The sequence below is a fragment of the Ailuropoda melanoleuca genome, chromosome 4 (genome assembly GCF_002007445.2).
Source record: "Ailuropoda melanoleuca isolate Jingjing chromosome 4, ASM200744v2, whole genome shotgun sequence".
NCBI classification, from domain to species: Eukaryota; Metazoa; Chordata; class Mammalia; order Carnivora; family Ursidae; genus Ailuropoda; species Ailuropoda melanoleuca.
This window is the reverse complement of record NC_048221.1, coordinates 19,683,874-19,699,581: the sequence shown is the minus strand read 5'-3', so window position 1 is coordinate 19,699,581 and position 15,708 is coordinate 19,683,874. Positions and strand designations below refer to the sequence as shown.

Genomic DNA, 15,708 nt, shown 5'->3' with positions numbered 1-15,708 from the left:
TTTTAAAAAGTTTCTTATTTGTACTTTCAGAGGTAGTCAAAGAGCTTTAAATTTTATTTTTGTTTACAATTATTTGTGAAGTTTTCTTCATTATATTACAGAACTGAGTAATTTAATATTGTTTGTGTACTAGGTTTTTCATATTGTTAAGTTTGTTAGTGTATGCTCTTAATCCAGTCAGATCAGGACCTTTAGGGGCTTATTTTTCTTTTTCTTTCTTTTTTTTTTTTTTTTAAGATTTTATTTGTTTATTTGACAGAGACAGCCAGCGAGAGAGGGAACACAAGCAGGGGGAGTGGGAGAGGAAGAAGCAGGCTCCTAGTGGAGGAGCCTGATGTGGGGCTCGATCCCAGAACGCTGGGATCATGCCTGAGCTGAAGGCAGACGCCTAACGACTGAGCCACTCAGGCGCCCCTTATTTTTCGAGTATTGCTTTAAGATTTTTCTCTTTGAGTTTGTCTTAAATTATTGGGGGTGAGAAGGATAAAATCAGAACGAAGTCTTAAAGTATAATCTCTAAGTCAACATTTCCCAGATTTTAACTCTGCAACATTAAGATTCCTCTGAAATGTTAATAGGTGCTTTATGAAAAAAGTATCTATGGAGTCATTTAGGTGGATGCCTAACATTTATTGAGTGTCAGCCCTGTGCTAAGCATTTGTTTTACAGTATTCGTGAGAGGTAGGAAGAAAACCATGTATATATGGCTTTTCAGAGGCAGAGAGAAAAAAATGGTTTCAAGAGATATTAGATCTATCTGATTGACCAGCCAGGATAACTTGGCAGCTTTCCTGTAGCATGCACATACGAATTCTGGGTAAACTGTAATAAACTCTTAGAAATCCCTATGTGCCAGAAACGAAGAGGTAACTGTAACAACAAAGTGGTAATTGAGGACAGGAGACAAAACCTTGGTTGAAGAGTTGGAACTGGGACCTTGACCCCTGCATAAAACTGGGATTCCCAAAGGACCTTCACTGAAACAGTACAAAAGAGAAATACCTGTTTACTGCCTTGGGGAGATGACAGGTTTCTCAGTTTCTGACCCCACGCTAAAGGGTAGGGGTAGATAAATCTCTGAGAAACTCTGGGTGTGACCTTTTTTGGTTCATGTTTGAAATTTCTACCATATGATTAGGAACCCCAAAGTAAAAAAATTAACAACAGAATAATTTGTGATATTCCTTGAGTGTCTGGCAAAAGCAAATGTTAAATCACTGTGGGGCGAAGCTCTCATAATCCAGGCTACCAGGGGTTCTCCTAGAAAAAGCAATTTCCAGGTTAAGTGAGTTCACAAAAACATTACAAAACACGCTAGGAAATAATTCTCCATGATTAGGATTTAACAATTACAATAAAGAGGAGAATTAAAAAACATATCTGAAAGATATTAGAAAGAAACAGTACCTTTTAAATGATTGGATGTATTTCCTTTTTGGATTTTTCATCACTTGTGTATAGAAATGCAACTGATTTTGTATGCTGTAACTTTTTGCTGAATTCATTTATTAGCTCTAGCATTGTGTGTGGAATCTTAAAGGGTTTTCTACATATAAGATCATGTCATCTGTGAACAGAGATGATTTTATTTCTTCGTTTCCAACATTGATGGCTTTAATTTCTTTTTCTTGGCCAATTCTGGCTAGAACTTACAGTACTGTGTTGAATAGAAGTGGTGAAAGCAGACATCTTTGTCTTGTTCTTAGACTTGGGGGAAAAAGCTTGTCAGTCTTTGTTGAGTGTGATGTTGGGTGGGGGTGGGTTTTTCACACCTGGCTTTTATGATACTAAGAAGTTGCTTTCTATTCCTAATTTATGAAGTATTTTTTAATGACAGTGTTGATTTTTGGCAGATCCCTATTTTTTTGGTGTCAGTTGAGATGGTCAGGTGGTTTTCTGTTCACAGTAATTTCACACTAATTTTATTAGTTTGGTGTGCTGCATTGATTTTTGTATGTTGAACCATACTTCCATTCCTGGATAAATCCATTGGTCATGGTGTATAATCCTCTTACTATGCTGCTGAATTCAGTTTGCTGGTATTTTATTGAGGTTTTTTGCATCAGTATTCATAGGGAATATTGATCTGTAGTTTTCTTGTAGTGTTTTGGTATCAGGATAATGTTGGCCTCATAGAATGAGTTTGAAGCGTTCCCTTATTAATTTTTTTGGAAGAGTTTGAGAAAGACTGGTATTAATTTTTCTTCAAATGTTTGGTATAGAATTCACCAGTGAATCCATTTGGTCCTGAGTTTTTCTGTTTTGGGAGGTTTTTGATGACTGATTCAATCTCCTCACTACTTATAGGTCTATTCAACTTTTCTGTTTCTTTATGAACCAGTTATGGTAGGTTGTGTTTCTAGGAATTTGTTCATTTTATAATTTTATCTAAATTATTCATTTTTTTGGTCTACAATAATTTCTAGTGTTTTATAATTTTTATTTCTGAAAAATTGATAGTAATGTTCCCTGTTTTAGTCTTTTTTTGGGGGGGTCTAGTTAAAGGTTTGTCAGTGTTTTTGATCTTTTCAAAGAAACAACTTTTGGTTTCATTTTCTTTTCTTCTTCTTTTTTTCCTATTATTTGTTGTTTTATTTGTCTCCACTCTAATCTTTATTATTTCCTTACTTCTAGCTTTGGGTTTTGTTTGCTCTTTTTCTAGTTGCTTAAAATATTCAGTTAGGTTATTAGGAGTTTGAGAGCCTTCTTTTTTAATTGTATGTGTTTGCAGCTATAAATTTCCCTCTTACACTGCTTTCACTACATGGCATAACTTTTGGTATGTTGTGTTTTTGTTTTCATTCATCTCAAGGAATTTTCTAATTTCTGTGTGATTTCTTCTTTGACCCCTTGGTTGTTTAAAAGTATGTTAATTTCGGGGCACCTGGGTGGCACAGCGGTTAAAGCGTCTGCCTTCAGCTCAGGGCGTGGTCCCGGCGTTATGGGATCGAGCCCCATATCAGGCTCCTCTGCTACGAGCCTGCTTCTTCCTCTCCCACTCCCCCTGCTTGTGTTCCCTCTCTCGCTGGCTGTCTCTATCTCTGTCGAATAAATAAATAAAATCTTTAAAAAAAAAAAAGTATGTTAATTTCCACATATGAATTGTCCATTTTCCCTTGCGTTGTTGATTTCTCATTTCATTCCATTATGATTGGAGAAAATTCTTTTTTTTTTTTTTTTTAGATTTTAAAATTTTATTTATTTGAGAGAGAGCACAAGTGGGGTGAGGGGCAGAGGGAGAAGCAGGCTCTTTGCTGAGCAGGGAGCCCAATGTGGGGTTTGATCCTGGGACTCTGGGATCATGACCTTAGCCGAAGGTAGACGTCCAACTGACTGAGCTACCCAGGCGCCCTGAGAAAATTCTTTATACGAGTTTATTTATTTTTTTATTTTATTAACCATGGTGTTGCCTAACATGGTCTATCCTGGAAAATGTTCCATGTGTACTTAAGTATGTATATTCTGGTCTTGTTGGGTGGAGTCTATTAGGTCTAATTGGTTTATAGTGTTCAATTCTTCTGTTTCCGTACTGGTCTGTTTGGTTGTTCCATCCATTACTGAAAGTGGAGGTACAGAGTTTCTGTTTGGGATAATAAGTTCTGGAAATATAGTGGTGATGGTTATGCAACATTGTGAATGTACTTAATCCCACTGAATTGTACACTTAAGAATGGTTTAATAAGGTTCAAAATTATTGGATGTAAAAGAAAGACTTAAAAAAAATTTTTTTTTAATTATTTTTTTATTATGTTCATCACCATACAGTTCGTCATTAGTGTTTCATGTAGTGTTCCATGATTCATTGTTTGTGTATAACACCCAGTGCTCCGTGCAATATGTGCCCTCCTTAATACCCATCACTGGGCTAGCCTATCGCCCCACCCCCCTAAAACCCTCAGTTTGTTTCCCGGAGTCCATAGTCTATCATGGTTTGTCTCTCCTTCTGTTCCCCCCCCCTCATCTTTCCCTTCCTTCTCCTAATGTCCTCCCTGCTATTCCTTATGTTCCACAAATAAGTGAAACCATATGATAATTGTCTTTCTCTGCTTGACTTATTTTAGTTAGCATAATCTCCTCCAGCTCCATCCATATTGATGCAAATGGGTAATCATCCTTTCTGATGGCCAAATAATATTCCGTTGTATGTATGGACCACATCTTCTTTATCCATTCGTCTGTTGAAGGACATCTTTGCTCCTTCCACAGTTTGGCTATTGTGGACATTGCTGCTGTGAATATTGGGGTGCATATGGCCCTTCTTTTCACTACATCTGTATCTTTGGGGTAAATACCCAGTAGTGCAATTGCTGGATTATAGGGTAGCTCTATGAACTTTTTTTTTTTAAGATTTTATTTATTTGAGAGAGAGAGGACTAGAGAGAGAGAGCAAGCACAAGTAGGGGGCAAAGGGAGAGAGAGAATCAGGCTCCCTGCTGAGTAGGCTCCATCCCAGGACCCTGAGATCATGACCTGAGCCGAAGGCAGACGCTTACCTAGCTGAGCCACCCAGGCGCCCCAAGAATCAGAGCTCTTAAGAAAAGTCCAAGACTATGGGGGAAAAATGGCCATCTGGGAAAGGAACCGGAGAACTACTGGATATAAAAATTACAGTTACTGAATTTAAAAACTTAGTAGATGAGTTAGAGTTAACCTTGTAGATGAGTTAGATACAGCTAAAAATAGAATTAGTGAACTGGAAGATCTGATAGGATAACCAATAATAAAGCCCCTAGAAATAAAAGCTGAAGAATAGGAAAGAAGTTGTTATTTAAGAGATTAGAATTAGAACATTCAAAGTGTATTTAAAAGGAGTTTTAGGAGAAGAGAATAGAAAGAAAAGGGAAAGGCGATACTCAGGGAGATGAGGCTAGGATTTTACAAACTAATGAAAGACATGACCACTCAAGATTAAGGAAGCCCAAAAGAAATACCAAAGACAGAGGAGATCTTAAAAGCAACCAGAATAGAAGATTCCTGCAAATAATCAAACAGAGCAAACTCTGCCACAGCAGCAGTAGAGGCCAGGTAATAGTAGAAAATGTCTTCAGAGTACTTCTGTAAACTTAGAAGTATTGACCAAGTAAATTAAAGGGGGAACAAAAATTCTGGGTAGCATATAGATAGGAGCTCATTGGAGTTAGTATTTTAAGGTTGTTATATTGTTTGGAAAGAGGGGAAATAAAAGGCAATTAAAATAGTAAATATATTTTCATGTCAAGTATTTTAAAACAAATTTCTCAAAATGTATTTTTCAGTGTTAATTTTTTGAGAAGAGGCTAAAATGTTTAGAAATATATGGGATGATGACTCCATGACCCTAGAGGAGAGTTTAAGATACAAAATACACAAAATTTAAAAAGAAAATATTGTTAAGTCTGATTACATAAAAATTAAGAACTTGTGTTTATCATAAAACCTGGTAAAAGATGTGTATTTCATAGAAGTGGAAGCCTGAATGGTCAGCAGGTATGAAAAATATGCCTAACCTTATTAATTCATGAGGAAATTCAAATTAAATGCAATGCCCTTTTTTTTTTTTTTTAAAGAGAGTGCATGAGCGGGGGTGGGAGTGAGGGGTGGGTAGGGGGAGAGAGTGAAGAGGAGAGAGAATCTTAAGCACGCTCCGTGCTTAGTGTGGAGCCCAACACGAGCCTCGATCTCATGACCCTAAGATTGTGGCCTGAGCTGGAATTAAGAGTCGGACACTTAACCGACTGAGCCACGTGCCCCTGCAATGCTATTTCCAGACTACAAAAAATAAAAGTGTGACAGTGGCCAAGTTTTGGCAAAGATGTAGAAAAAAGAACTATTCATTATTGGTGGAAATGTGAATTGTTGAAGTCACCTTGGAAAATAGCCTAGCATCCTCTGGTAAAGTTGAGCATGCACATATCCTGTGATTTAGCAGTTCTGATCCTAAATGTCCACCTTAGGGACGTGCTTGCACAGAAATAGTTGTGGTTGCTTAAACCAACAAAATAGCAGCAAAATATGGAGGCGAAGAACATCTGGAGGTACACTGTCTGGGATCAGACCCCAGCTCTGCCACTCACATTACTTAACCTTATTGTAACTCAGTTTTCTCTTCTGCAAATAGTTAACCAATCATATAGGGTTGATAACGAGAATTTAATAAGTTGTTACGTCTAAAGTCTATCTTATGTTAAATGCTATTTGTGACAGTTACATGTAACTATAGGTGAATGTAAAAAAAATAATGTTGAGTAATAAGTTGCAGAAAATACTTATGGTACCATGCAGTTTATACAATTTCAACCATGTAACAGTTAATAAAAGTTTAACAAGAAAATTGTTAAAATTAAGTAACCCTAGGTACCCTTTGAGGGGAGAGGATACAGGTGGTACAAGGAGGAACACATGGAGGGTCTCTATCAAGTTCAGTGGTAGATCATGGGTGATTTTCATTTTCTTTGACCAGACTCTACATGTTTGTATTATTTCATAATAACTAATTAAAAATAATTTTGGGATATGTGGAGTCAAGTACTTTTTGATGGATGATTTCTCATTAATAATGTTAATTGTGCATTGTGAACTTCAAAGGAGGACATAGAATTTTTAGTGCTCCCCACTTGGTTATTGAACATTTTGGGTCCTAAACATTTAAAGTAGGACTATATTATGTGGTTATTGGTCTTTAGCTCGAATTTTAATGGCTAAATAGGAATCTTTTTCACAGATGCACAGCTATTTTAACTAAACCACTTGAACACTTAGTTTACTTGCATTTTTTAATCTTACGAGCCACACTGAAATATTTAATTTTTTTTCACAAGACTGAAATCTTATATCTTTAGTTATGAAAATGGTCTTTGCTGAATTGTACTATTTCATTTCCTTTACTATAGGAGGGAATTGTTGAGAATCTTTTCAAATGGGCCCGAGAGGCTGATCAGCCATTGAGGACGTATTCTACTGGACTGTTAGGAGGTGCTATGGAGAATCAAGATATTGCTGCCAACTATAGGGATGAGAATTCACAGCTGGTAAGGACTATGTTAGAATTACTCTCTGTATAAGATGGAAGTGTATTCACAAGTTCTTTCTTGCTTCCTGAACTCAAATAGGTACCTTTACTGGAATGTAGCTGTAATTTTGATATTTCAAGATTTCACAAGTTTTGATTTTACTTTTTTTAACTTGAAAATAGTCATTTTTCATCTTGTCAAGGATCACGATAGTTTATACTAGGTAAAGAATAGTACCATTCCCTTTCTTTTCCCAACATTTGGACTACGAAAATTTTCAGACATATAGCAAAATAGAATTTTACAGAGAACAGCTATATACATACCACTTAAATTGTTTGTGAATGTTTTATTATACCTATTGTATACCCATCCATCCATCCACCTTTCCTTCTATTCATCCACCATTCCTTTTTTTTATGTAGTTCAAAGTAAATTGAAGATAATTTCTTTTTTTTTTTTAAGATATTATTTTTATTTATTGGACAGAGAGAGACACAGCGAGAGAGGGAACATCAGCAGGGGGAGTGGGAGAGGGAGAAGCAGGCTTTCCCGCTGAACAGGGAGCCCGATGTGGGGCTCGATCCCAGGACCCTGGGATCATGACCTGAGCTGAAGGCAGATGCTTAACGACTGAGCCACCCAGGCACCCCTCTTTTTTTTTAAACTAAGCATAATACCACATTTTAGTTCTGGGTCAAAAAATAAGTACTTAAAAAAATGAAAAAGTGGTGAACTTGAAAAATAGATTATGTAATTATGTAGGTGGCAGTATCTAACAATATAATTTACAACAGGTACAAGTTTGAGAAACCTTCATGTTTTCTTTTCTTTTTAAAGTCAGGTTTATTGGGGTATAATTTACATAGAGTAAAATTCACTTTTTTTTTTTCTCCTTAATGTCCATCACCCAGTTATCCCATCCCCCATCTCTTTCCCTTCTAGGAAACGTCAGTTTGGTTCTTATGATTAAGAGTCTCTTATGGTTTGTCTCCCTCTCTGATTTCATCTTGTTTTATTTTTTCCTCTTTTCCCCTATGATTATCTGTCTTGTTTCTTAAATTCCACATACTTCATGTTTTATTTTCAAAGACACTTTTGAAAAATCATGGATATGTCTGGTGTCTGCCTCTTCAGGAGTGATGGTCCAGCCTAGCTTGATCCAAATAGATCAGTTGTGAGTGATGTGTGATGTGCAAATGTGGTTTGGGTTTTCTGGGACATTTTATGAGGAATGAGACTTTTAGATGTTGCTTATTTCATCAAGCTATAGGAATTAGATCAAAATTTTGATCAAATCGTTACCATTTCCAGATATTGAGATAACTGCATGAGGATTTAGTTCTCCTTAAATGGAAATAAGTTTTATTTATTAAGAATCATTTAAATTAAGATGCAGAAGAAATGAAGCCTTTTATTTTAATATCTGTTGATAGGTGGCAATAGTACTTCGAAGACTGAGGGAGCTACAGCTTCAGGAAGTGGCTTTGCGGCAAGAAAACAAGCGTCCCAGCCCACGAAAGCTCTCCTCTGAACCTCTTTTGCCTCTGGATGAAGAAGCTGTGGATATGGACTATGGCGACATGGCTGTAGATGTAGTAGATGGCGAACAAGAGGAAGCCTCTGGTGACATGGAGATCTCCTTTCATCTTGATTCAGGCCACAAGACCAGTAGTAGAGTGAACTCTGCAGCCAAACGTGAAGAAGGAGGATTGAGGAAAAACAAGGCAGCAAAACAGGGTGACAGAGAGAATTTTAGGAAAGCCAAGCAGAAGTTAGGTTTCTCAACGTCTGATCCAGATCGCATGTTTGTTGAGCTGTCTAATAGCAGCTGGTCAGAAATGTCACCTTGGGTGATTGGCACCAATTATACCCTTTATCCTATGACTCCTGCTATTGAGCAGCGACTTATTCTCCAATATTTGACCCCTCTAGGAGAATATCAGGAAGTAAGTTTATTGGAAAGAATACTGTTCAATAGTTTGGGACTATTGTGTTTATTTCTGAGATACTTTATGGTAGCATTTTATACTTTGATGTGTTTTTACTGTAATACAGAAAAGTTTTTGCCCTAGACTGGTGAAGTCTTATGCCACTGGTAAAATCTTAGGTCACTTCTGATGCAGGTCTATTTGATAAAAGAGCGTTTGTGTGTTTATGAAAGAGTGGGGGAGAGGTACCACCTGTCCTCATGATGGAATAGGAAATATGTGAAAATAAAGCCAGTGTTAAGATTTATTTTTGTTTTCATTTCAGTTGCTTCCCATATTCATGCAACTTGGATCACGGGAACTGATGATGTTCTATATTGACCTGAAACAGACTAATGATGTCCTGCTTACATTTGAGGCCCTTAAGGTAAAATTCTTTTTTTTTTTTTTTAAGATTTTATTTTTATATACTCTCTACAACTCAATGTGGGGCTTTGAACCACAGCCCTGAGGTCAAGAGTCACATGCTCCACTGACTGAGCTAGCCAGTTGCCCCACTTAGGGTAAAATTCTTAAAAATATTACGTACTGACCGATTTATTGATATGGATGTATCCATGTGTTTCCGTATGTAGCATCTCTGGGTTTTATTGCTCAGGGCATTTCTATTGCCAGATTTGTCAAAATAGTAACAAATGGAAATTTCTGATTTAGATAGAAAAGATGAGGCTTACTAAGTGGTTTCACAGAAATTCAGGTCAGTCCTAGGGGATTGAATATTAATGTAGAACCTGGATCTAAATGTGGGAGTGGCCTCAGTTATTGTTGTTGAATAGGAATGGAAAATTGTGTGTAGTACCTTATATCCTACTACTTTTTACATATTCCTCCTGTGAGCCAACACCACTTTTTCTGAACTCTTAATTATATATATGTATACACTGCGTGATGTTAGATTATCTAGAGTGAACAAAATATAAATCAGAAAATGAGTAAAGAAATAGAGGCAGACCCCAATTCAGTAGAGGTGAATGATTTCCTAGGTTGCAGAGGCACTAAATATGGGAGGGCAGGCTAGTCTAGCCCACTATGATAATAAAGGTAATCTGAATAGAGAGAGAGAAGTTGCATGAATAACATTGCGGCTGTCATACAGTTCTACCAAGCAGGTAACTTTATGAACAGAGTACCTTTCTGTGCTGTTTACAGTATTAAGATAAATAAATCAAGTCTCAATCTTTTAGTTATTATAGATGTTGTGAAAAAAGTGTGGGGTACAAAGGAAGGGGTGGTTTCTTCTTCCTGAGAAATGTTTCCAGAAAACACCTCTGAAAAAGAAGTGATGTTCCCTCTGGCTCTTTAAAGTTACAACTATAAGGGGGGAAAAAAAAGCTACAGCTTTATTCTTGATATTCCAGAGCTGTGCTGTCCAATAGAAGTTTTAGTAATGATGGACATTTTCTGTGTCTCTGCTGTTCAATACAGTGGCTACTGGCTGTATGAGCACTTAAAATGTAGCTAGTGCCAACTGAGGCCTTTAATTTTTATCTTAATTTTAATTTAATTAGCCACATGTGGCCAGTGACTACTGCACTGGACAGCACAGTTCCAGAGTATTCTGAAATGAAATAGAAATGAGGAAAATTGCCTTTCAGATCCCAAAAATTTTAAATTTGGAGGTGGTCAGATATACACTAGAGTAACATATATTTCTGTGGGTGGATGCAGCATGTGTGTGTGTGTGTAAATTCATTATACTTTGAACAGTGAAGTGAAGCTGCAGGTCAGAATTCTCTCCAGTCCAAAGGTTTTGCTTTCCAGTGCAGCATCCTGTCCTGAGTAGGATATAGCGGAAGAAAGGATTTGGACAGTTGTTATTTCTATAGGTTATGTATGAGGAATTATCATGGGTGTCATTAGTCAACTGTTTCCATGCAGAGTTCTGTAAAGGATTAAAGAAAATGAAATAAGGGTGAACAGGGAAAAATCACAAAAGAGTCTTTCTTATGAGGAAATAATAATGTAGATGGGGCACCTGGGTGGGTCAGTTGGTTGAGCATCTGACACTCGGTTTCGGCTCAGGTCGTGATCTCAGGGTTGTGAGATCGAGCCTTGTGTCCGTTCTGCGCTTGGTGTGGAGTCTGTTTGAGATCATTTCCCCCCTCTCCCTGCTCCTCCCCCTGCTTGGGCTCTCTCTTTCTTTTTCTCAAATAAATAAATAAATAAATAAATATATAAAATCTTTTAAAAATGTAGAAAGATGTATATACTTCTTTATTCAGAAGACTCAGTTGCATGGGAAGAGGGACAGTTATTGAAGTTAGTAGAAACAAAATGGATTAAAATAGTAATTTGAAGAACCCGCCCTTATATGGAGATAAAACATAAGGAGAGGGGCGCCTGGGTGGCTTAGTTGTTAAGCATCTGCCTTCGGCTCAGAAGGCTCAGGGCATGATCCTGGAGTTCTGGGATCGAGCCCCACGTCAGGCTCTTCCGCTGGGAGCCTGCTTTTCTCTCCCACTCCTCCTGCTTGTGTTCCCTCTCTCAATGGCTGTCTCTCTCTCTGTCAAATGAATAAATAAAATCTTAAAAAAAAAAATAAGAGAAAATAGAACGTTTGCTTACACTAATTAAGTGATCTAGGTTATAGGCTTTGTATTGGTAAAGGTTGAGCCTGCTTACTCTGTTTTCCCACTGACCTATTCTGGCAGTGTAACTGCCACTTTATGGTAGTGACATGTGAAAAACTACACGCAGTGGCCTAAGGGTTGTACGGGAACCAGATGTAGTTTAGCTGTCTTGGGGGATGGACATGTGTAACAGACAAAAAGAGTAAAGAGGGAAGGGATTTGAATTACGTATAAGGGTTAGTCTGAATATGGGTGTTGAGAGAACTTCTGAAGAAGATACATGCCTATTGTTTTTGCCATTGACCTTGGCAAGATTTGTATCAAATTCCGTACTTGCCAGTCTGTGTTCTCTGTACTTTGTGCTTTTGTCACCACCCAGAAGACACCTTGGTAGGAGAAACAGGAGGGGGAGCTCTAGTTCTTCTGAGGCCCTGTCCACATTAGTCTGGGTTCAGAGTCATCAGGTAGCCTGCTTCTTGCATTATACTTCCTGCCTTTAAAATTGCCGAGAAGATCAGGGCCATCCAGAAGATCAGGTCCTCCCGGAGAGGCTAGTGGGAATTGAACAGGAAGTTAACAAAGTTTTAAAGATAACAGACTTTTTTTTTTTTTCCTTAAAGATTTATTTATTTGAAAGAGAGAGTGAGAGTGACTGAGAGCGTGAGCAGGAGGAGGGGCAAGAGGGAGAGAAGGAGACTCCCTGCTGAGCAGGGAGCAAGACTTGGGTTTTTTTTTTATTTTATTTTATTTTATTTTATTTTATTTTATTTTATTTTATTTTATTTTATTATTATATTATGTTAGTCACCATACAGTACATCCCCGGATTCTGATGCAAAGTTCGATGCTTCATTAGTTGCGTATAACACCCAGTGCACCATGCAATACGTGCCCTCCTTACTACCCATCACCAGTCTATCCCATTCCCCCACCCCCTCCCCTCTGAAGTCTTCAGTTTGTTTCTCATAGTCCATAGTCTCTCATGTTTCATTCCCCCTTCTGATTACCCCCCTTTTCTTTATCCCTTTCTTCCCCTACCGATCCTCCTAGTTCTTATGTTCCATAGATGAGAGAAATCATATGATAATTGTCTTTCTCTGCTTGACTTATTTCACTTAGCATTATCTCCTCCAGTGCCGTCCATGTTGCAGCAAATGTTGAGAATTCGTTCTTTCTGATAGCTGAGTAATATTCCATTGTATATATGGACCACAGCTTCTTGGGGTTTGATCCCACGAGAGCCTGAGATCGCAACCTGAGCCGAAGTCAAGAGTCGACCCTTAACTTACTGAGCCATCCGGGTGTCCCTAAAGATAACAGACTTTTAAAGGTCAATTTAAGGTGACTTATGATAAATTTCAAAAATATAGTAGTTTTGGTAATTTGCTGAAGATGGCATTTGGAATTGCATATATTTGGGGTCAGTATAAAAGAAGGCAAAGTTTGCCATTATATTAGATGATGAGTCACTGACTGAGCCAAAACTAGAACAAGAGCTGATTATGTTTAAAAGGATTAAAATGGAAAGGTTAAAAATCCTTTAGGGAAGCTATGTAATAATAAAATGATAATGGAATTATGTTATTATTTATAGCAGTATTTTTCATTTCTTGTTTTTCACCTTTATGAAAACCTTTGGTATTAGGGAATGTTAAGAAATCGTAAGAGTTTTTTGGGTTTCGCTTAAGCATAGTGGTTTTACTTCTGTTTTGAGGGAGTGGTTGTCACTTCAGAGGATTCCTTTTATTTAGCTTGATTTAATGTTTTGTGAAGAGGTTTTGTGATTATTCTAGATTGTTCCACAGTAACATGTGTCCTCTTTGCTTAGCACCTTGCATCTCTCCTGCTCCATAACAAGTTTGCCACAGAATTTGTTGCACATGGTGGAGTACAGAAATTACTGGAAATTCCTCGTCCTTCTATGGCTGCAACTGGTGTATCCATGTGCTTGTATTACCTGTCCTACAACCAGGATGCCATGGAACGAGTAAGTCCAGTCCATTTAGGGTATGGGAATGGAACTGGATGGGGAGACACTCTAGCACATTCACAGAATGACTTTTGGGTAAGAAAAAATGAGTAGTTGAAGTAAATTTTATTTTACTTCAATTTTTTAAAAGATTTATCCATTTATATTACTGTGTGTGAGGGGGAGGAGGGGTAGAGAGAAAGGGAGAGAGAATACTCAAGCAGACTCCCTGCTGAGCTTGCCCGCTGCAGGGCTTGATTCCAGGACCCTGAGATCATGACCTAAGCTGAAACCAAGAGTTGGACGCTTAACAGACTGAGCCACCCAGGCACACCTTGAAGTAAATTTTAATGAAAGAAGAAAAGAGCATGAATATATGACCTTTAGAAAGCTTTCTAAAATGTAAAATTGTTTACAAAAGGTCATTTTTTCCCCTGTTTTTTTACTCTATGAATAGAAACGAGCAAGATGGATTGAGGTCTAGGGGCTTTATTTAGTTTTTGCCATTTCTGTTGAATTAGTATTAGTTTTTGGGCTCTTTTCAAGTGTCCCTCATGAAGTTACATTTTGCATTTTGAGTCAGTCTGTTATAAAAACAATAGATGAGGCTTTGTGTGTGTTAACAAATAATGTATGGTGCAGATGATAAAATAATTCTAGTTGTTCTCGGGGCTCCGGAGGTTCCCCATTTGGTTCTTCTTTTTTTCCAGTTAAGACTTTTTTATTTAGTTATTAAAAAAAATTATGAGTTACATTTGAAAAATAATGGGTCCCTAGACATACCTAGGGAAGCTCTTACTTTTGTACTTCGAATATTTTTCTAATATTCCATGTGGTGTGGCTTTTCTGGTGGAGTGAAGTTGGTAAAGTTTTCTTGGGCTATGTCTTGGTTCATCTTTGCATATTTATTAATAAGGTAATGTTTCAGTTTTAATTTTTTCCCCCTTGAGAGCAACATTATACAAAGATCTGTAGTCTTTTGAGAATAGTAACCTAATCTGTGGGTGTATATACAAAACTAATTATGGCTAAGGTAAAATGTAAACCTGGGCAATGTTTTAGAATTCATTGATCTATAAGAGACATCAAAATTGTGTGAATTGAATCAGTGAGTGTTGGATAACAATCTTGTAGACTTTAGTATCAGAAGGCTCACTTTTATTACTCTGCGGAAGTCCCTTATCTCTCTGAGCTTCTTTCTCATGTATTTTTTTTAAAGATTTTATTTGAGAGAGAGGCAGAGAGAGAACAAGCAGGGGGACGAGCAGAGGGAGAGAAAGAAGCAGGCTCTCTACTGAGCAGGGAGCCCAACATGGGGCTGAGTCCTAGGATGCTGGGATCATGACCTGAGCTGAAGGCAGACGCTTAACTGACTGAGCCACCCAGGCGCCCCTCTTTCTCATCTTTAAGGGGGGGATCCTAATACCTATGGAACCAAGCACTGAGAGCATTAAAGGATGTAAATATTTGCAAAATTTGGCACTCAATAAATATAGCTCAGGTTTAAGTATGTATCTAAATTTAGGTTTTCAGGGGCGCCTGGGTGGCACAGCAGTTAAGCGTCTGCCTTCGGCTCAGGGCGTGATCCCGGCGTTATGGGATCGAGCCCCACATCAGGCTCCTCTGCTATGAGCCTGCTTCTTCCTCTCCCACTCCCCCTGCTTGTGTTCCCTCTCTCGCTAGCTGTCTCTATCTCTGTCAAATAAATAAATAAAATCTTTAAAAAAAAAATAAATAAATTTAGGTTTTCAGGTTTGGAATAGATTGTTACTGTATTTCATTTGTTAAAACTTAAGCTTTAAACTCAGAATGACTGGATCAGTAATGATCATTGCATTCTGCCACGATACCTAGCCACACTGGTGAATTTTTCATGCCTTTTGGAAGGTTCCTTTGCCTGAAATTTTTAAAAATTATTTTTTGCAGGTTTGTATGCATCCTCACAATGTTCTGTCTGATGTGGTGAACTATACGCTGTGGTTAATGGAATGTTCTCATGCCTCAGGATGCTGCCATGCTACCATGTTTTTCTCAATTTGCTTCTCCTTCCGGGCTGTGTTGGAGCTCTTTGACCGCTATGATGGTCTTCGTCGTCTGGTGAATTTGGTGAGGTTCCCAATGGCTTCTCTTTGTGAGGAATAGGGGTCCCACTTCTCTTCGCTGCCTTTCAGTAGTGTTGGAGGGAGGAA

The 15,708-nt window shown here is 37.8% G+C and overlaps 1 protein-coding gene across 2 annotated transcripts in view; it reads left to right on the top strand.

Annotated features, from left to right (window-relative positions):
* Positions 1-15,708, top strand: part of DCAF1 (DDB1 and CUL4 associated factor 1) — a 75,496-nt gene that overhangs the window by 21,167 nt on the left and 38,621 nt on the right. For both annotated transcript variants that reach the window (XM_034658387.1, XM_011224666.3), the window contains exons 6-10: positions 6,870-7,007; positions 8,426-8,938; positions 9,246-9,347; positions 13,379-13,537; positions 15,446-15,625. In XM_034658387.1, coding sequence (XP_034514278.1) covers positions 6,870-7,007; positions 8,426-8,938; positions 9,246-9,347; positions 13,379-13,537; positions 15,446-15,625 — 1,092 coding nt within the window. The remainder of the gene's footprint in view (positions 1-6,869; positions 7,008-8,425; positions 8,939-9,245; positions 9,348-13,378; positions 13,538-15,445; positions 15,626-15,708) is intronic.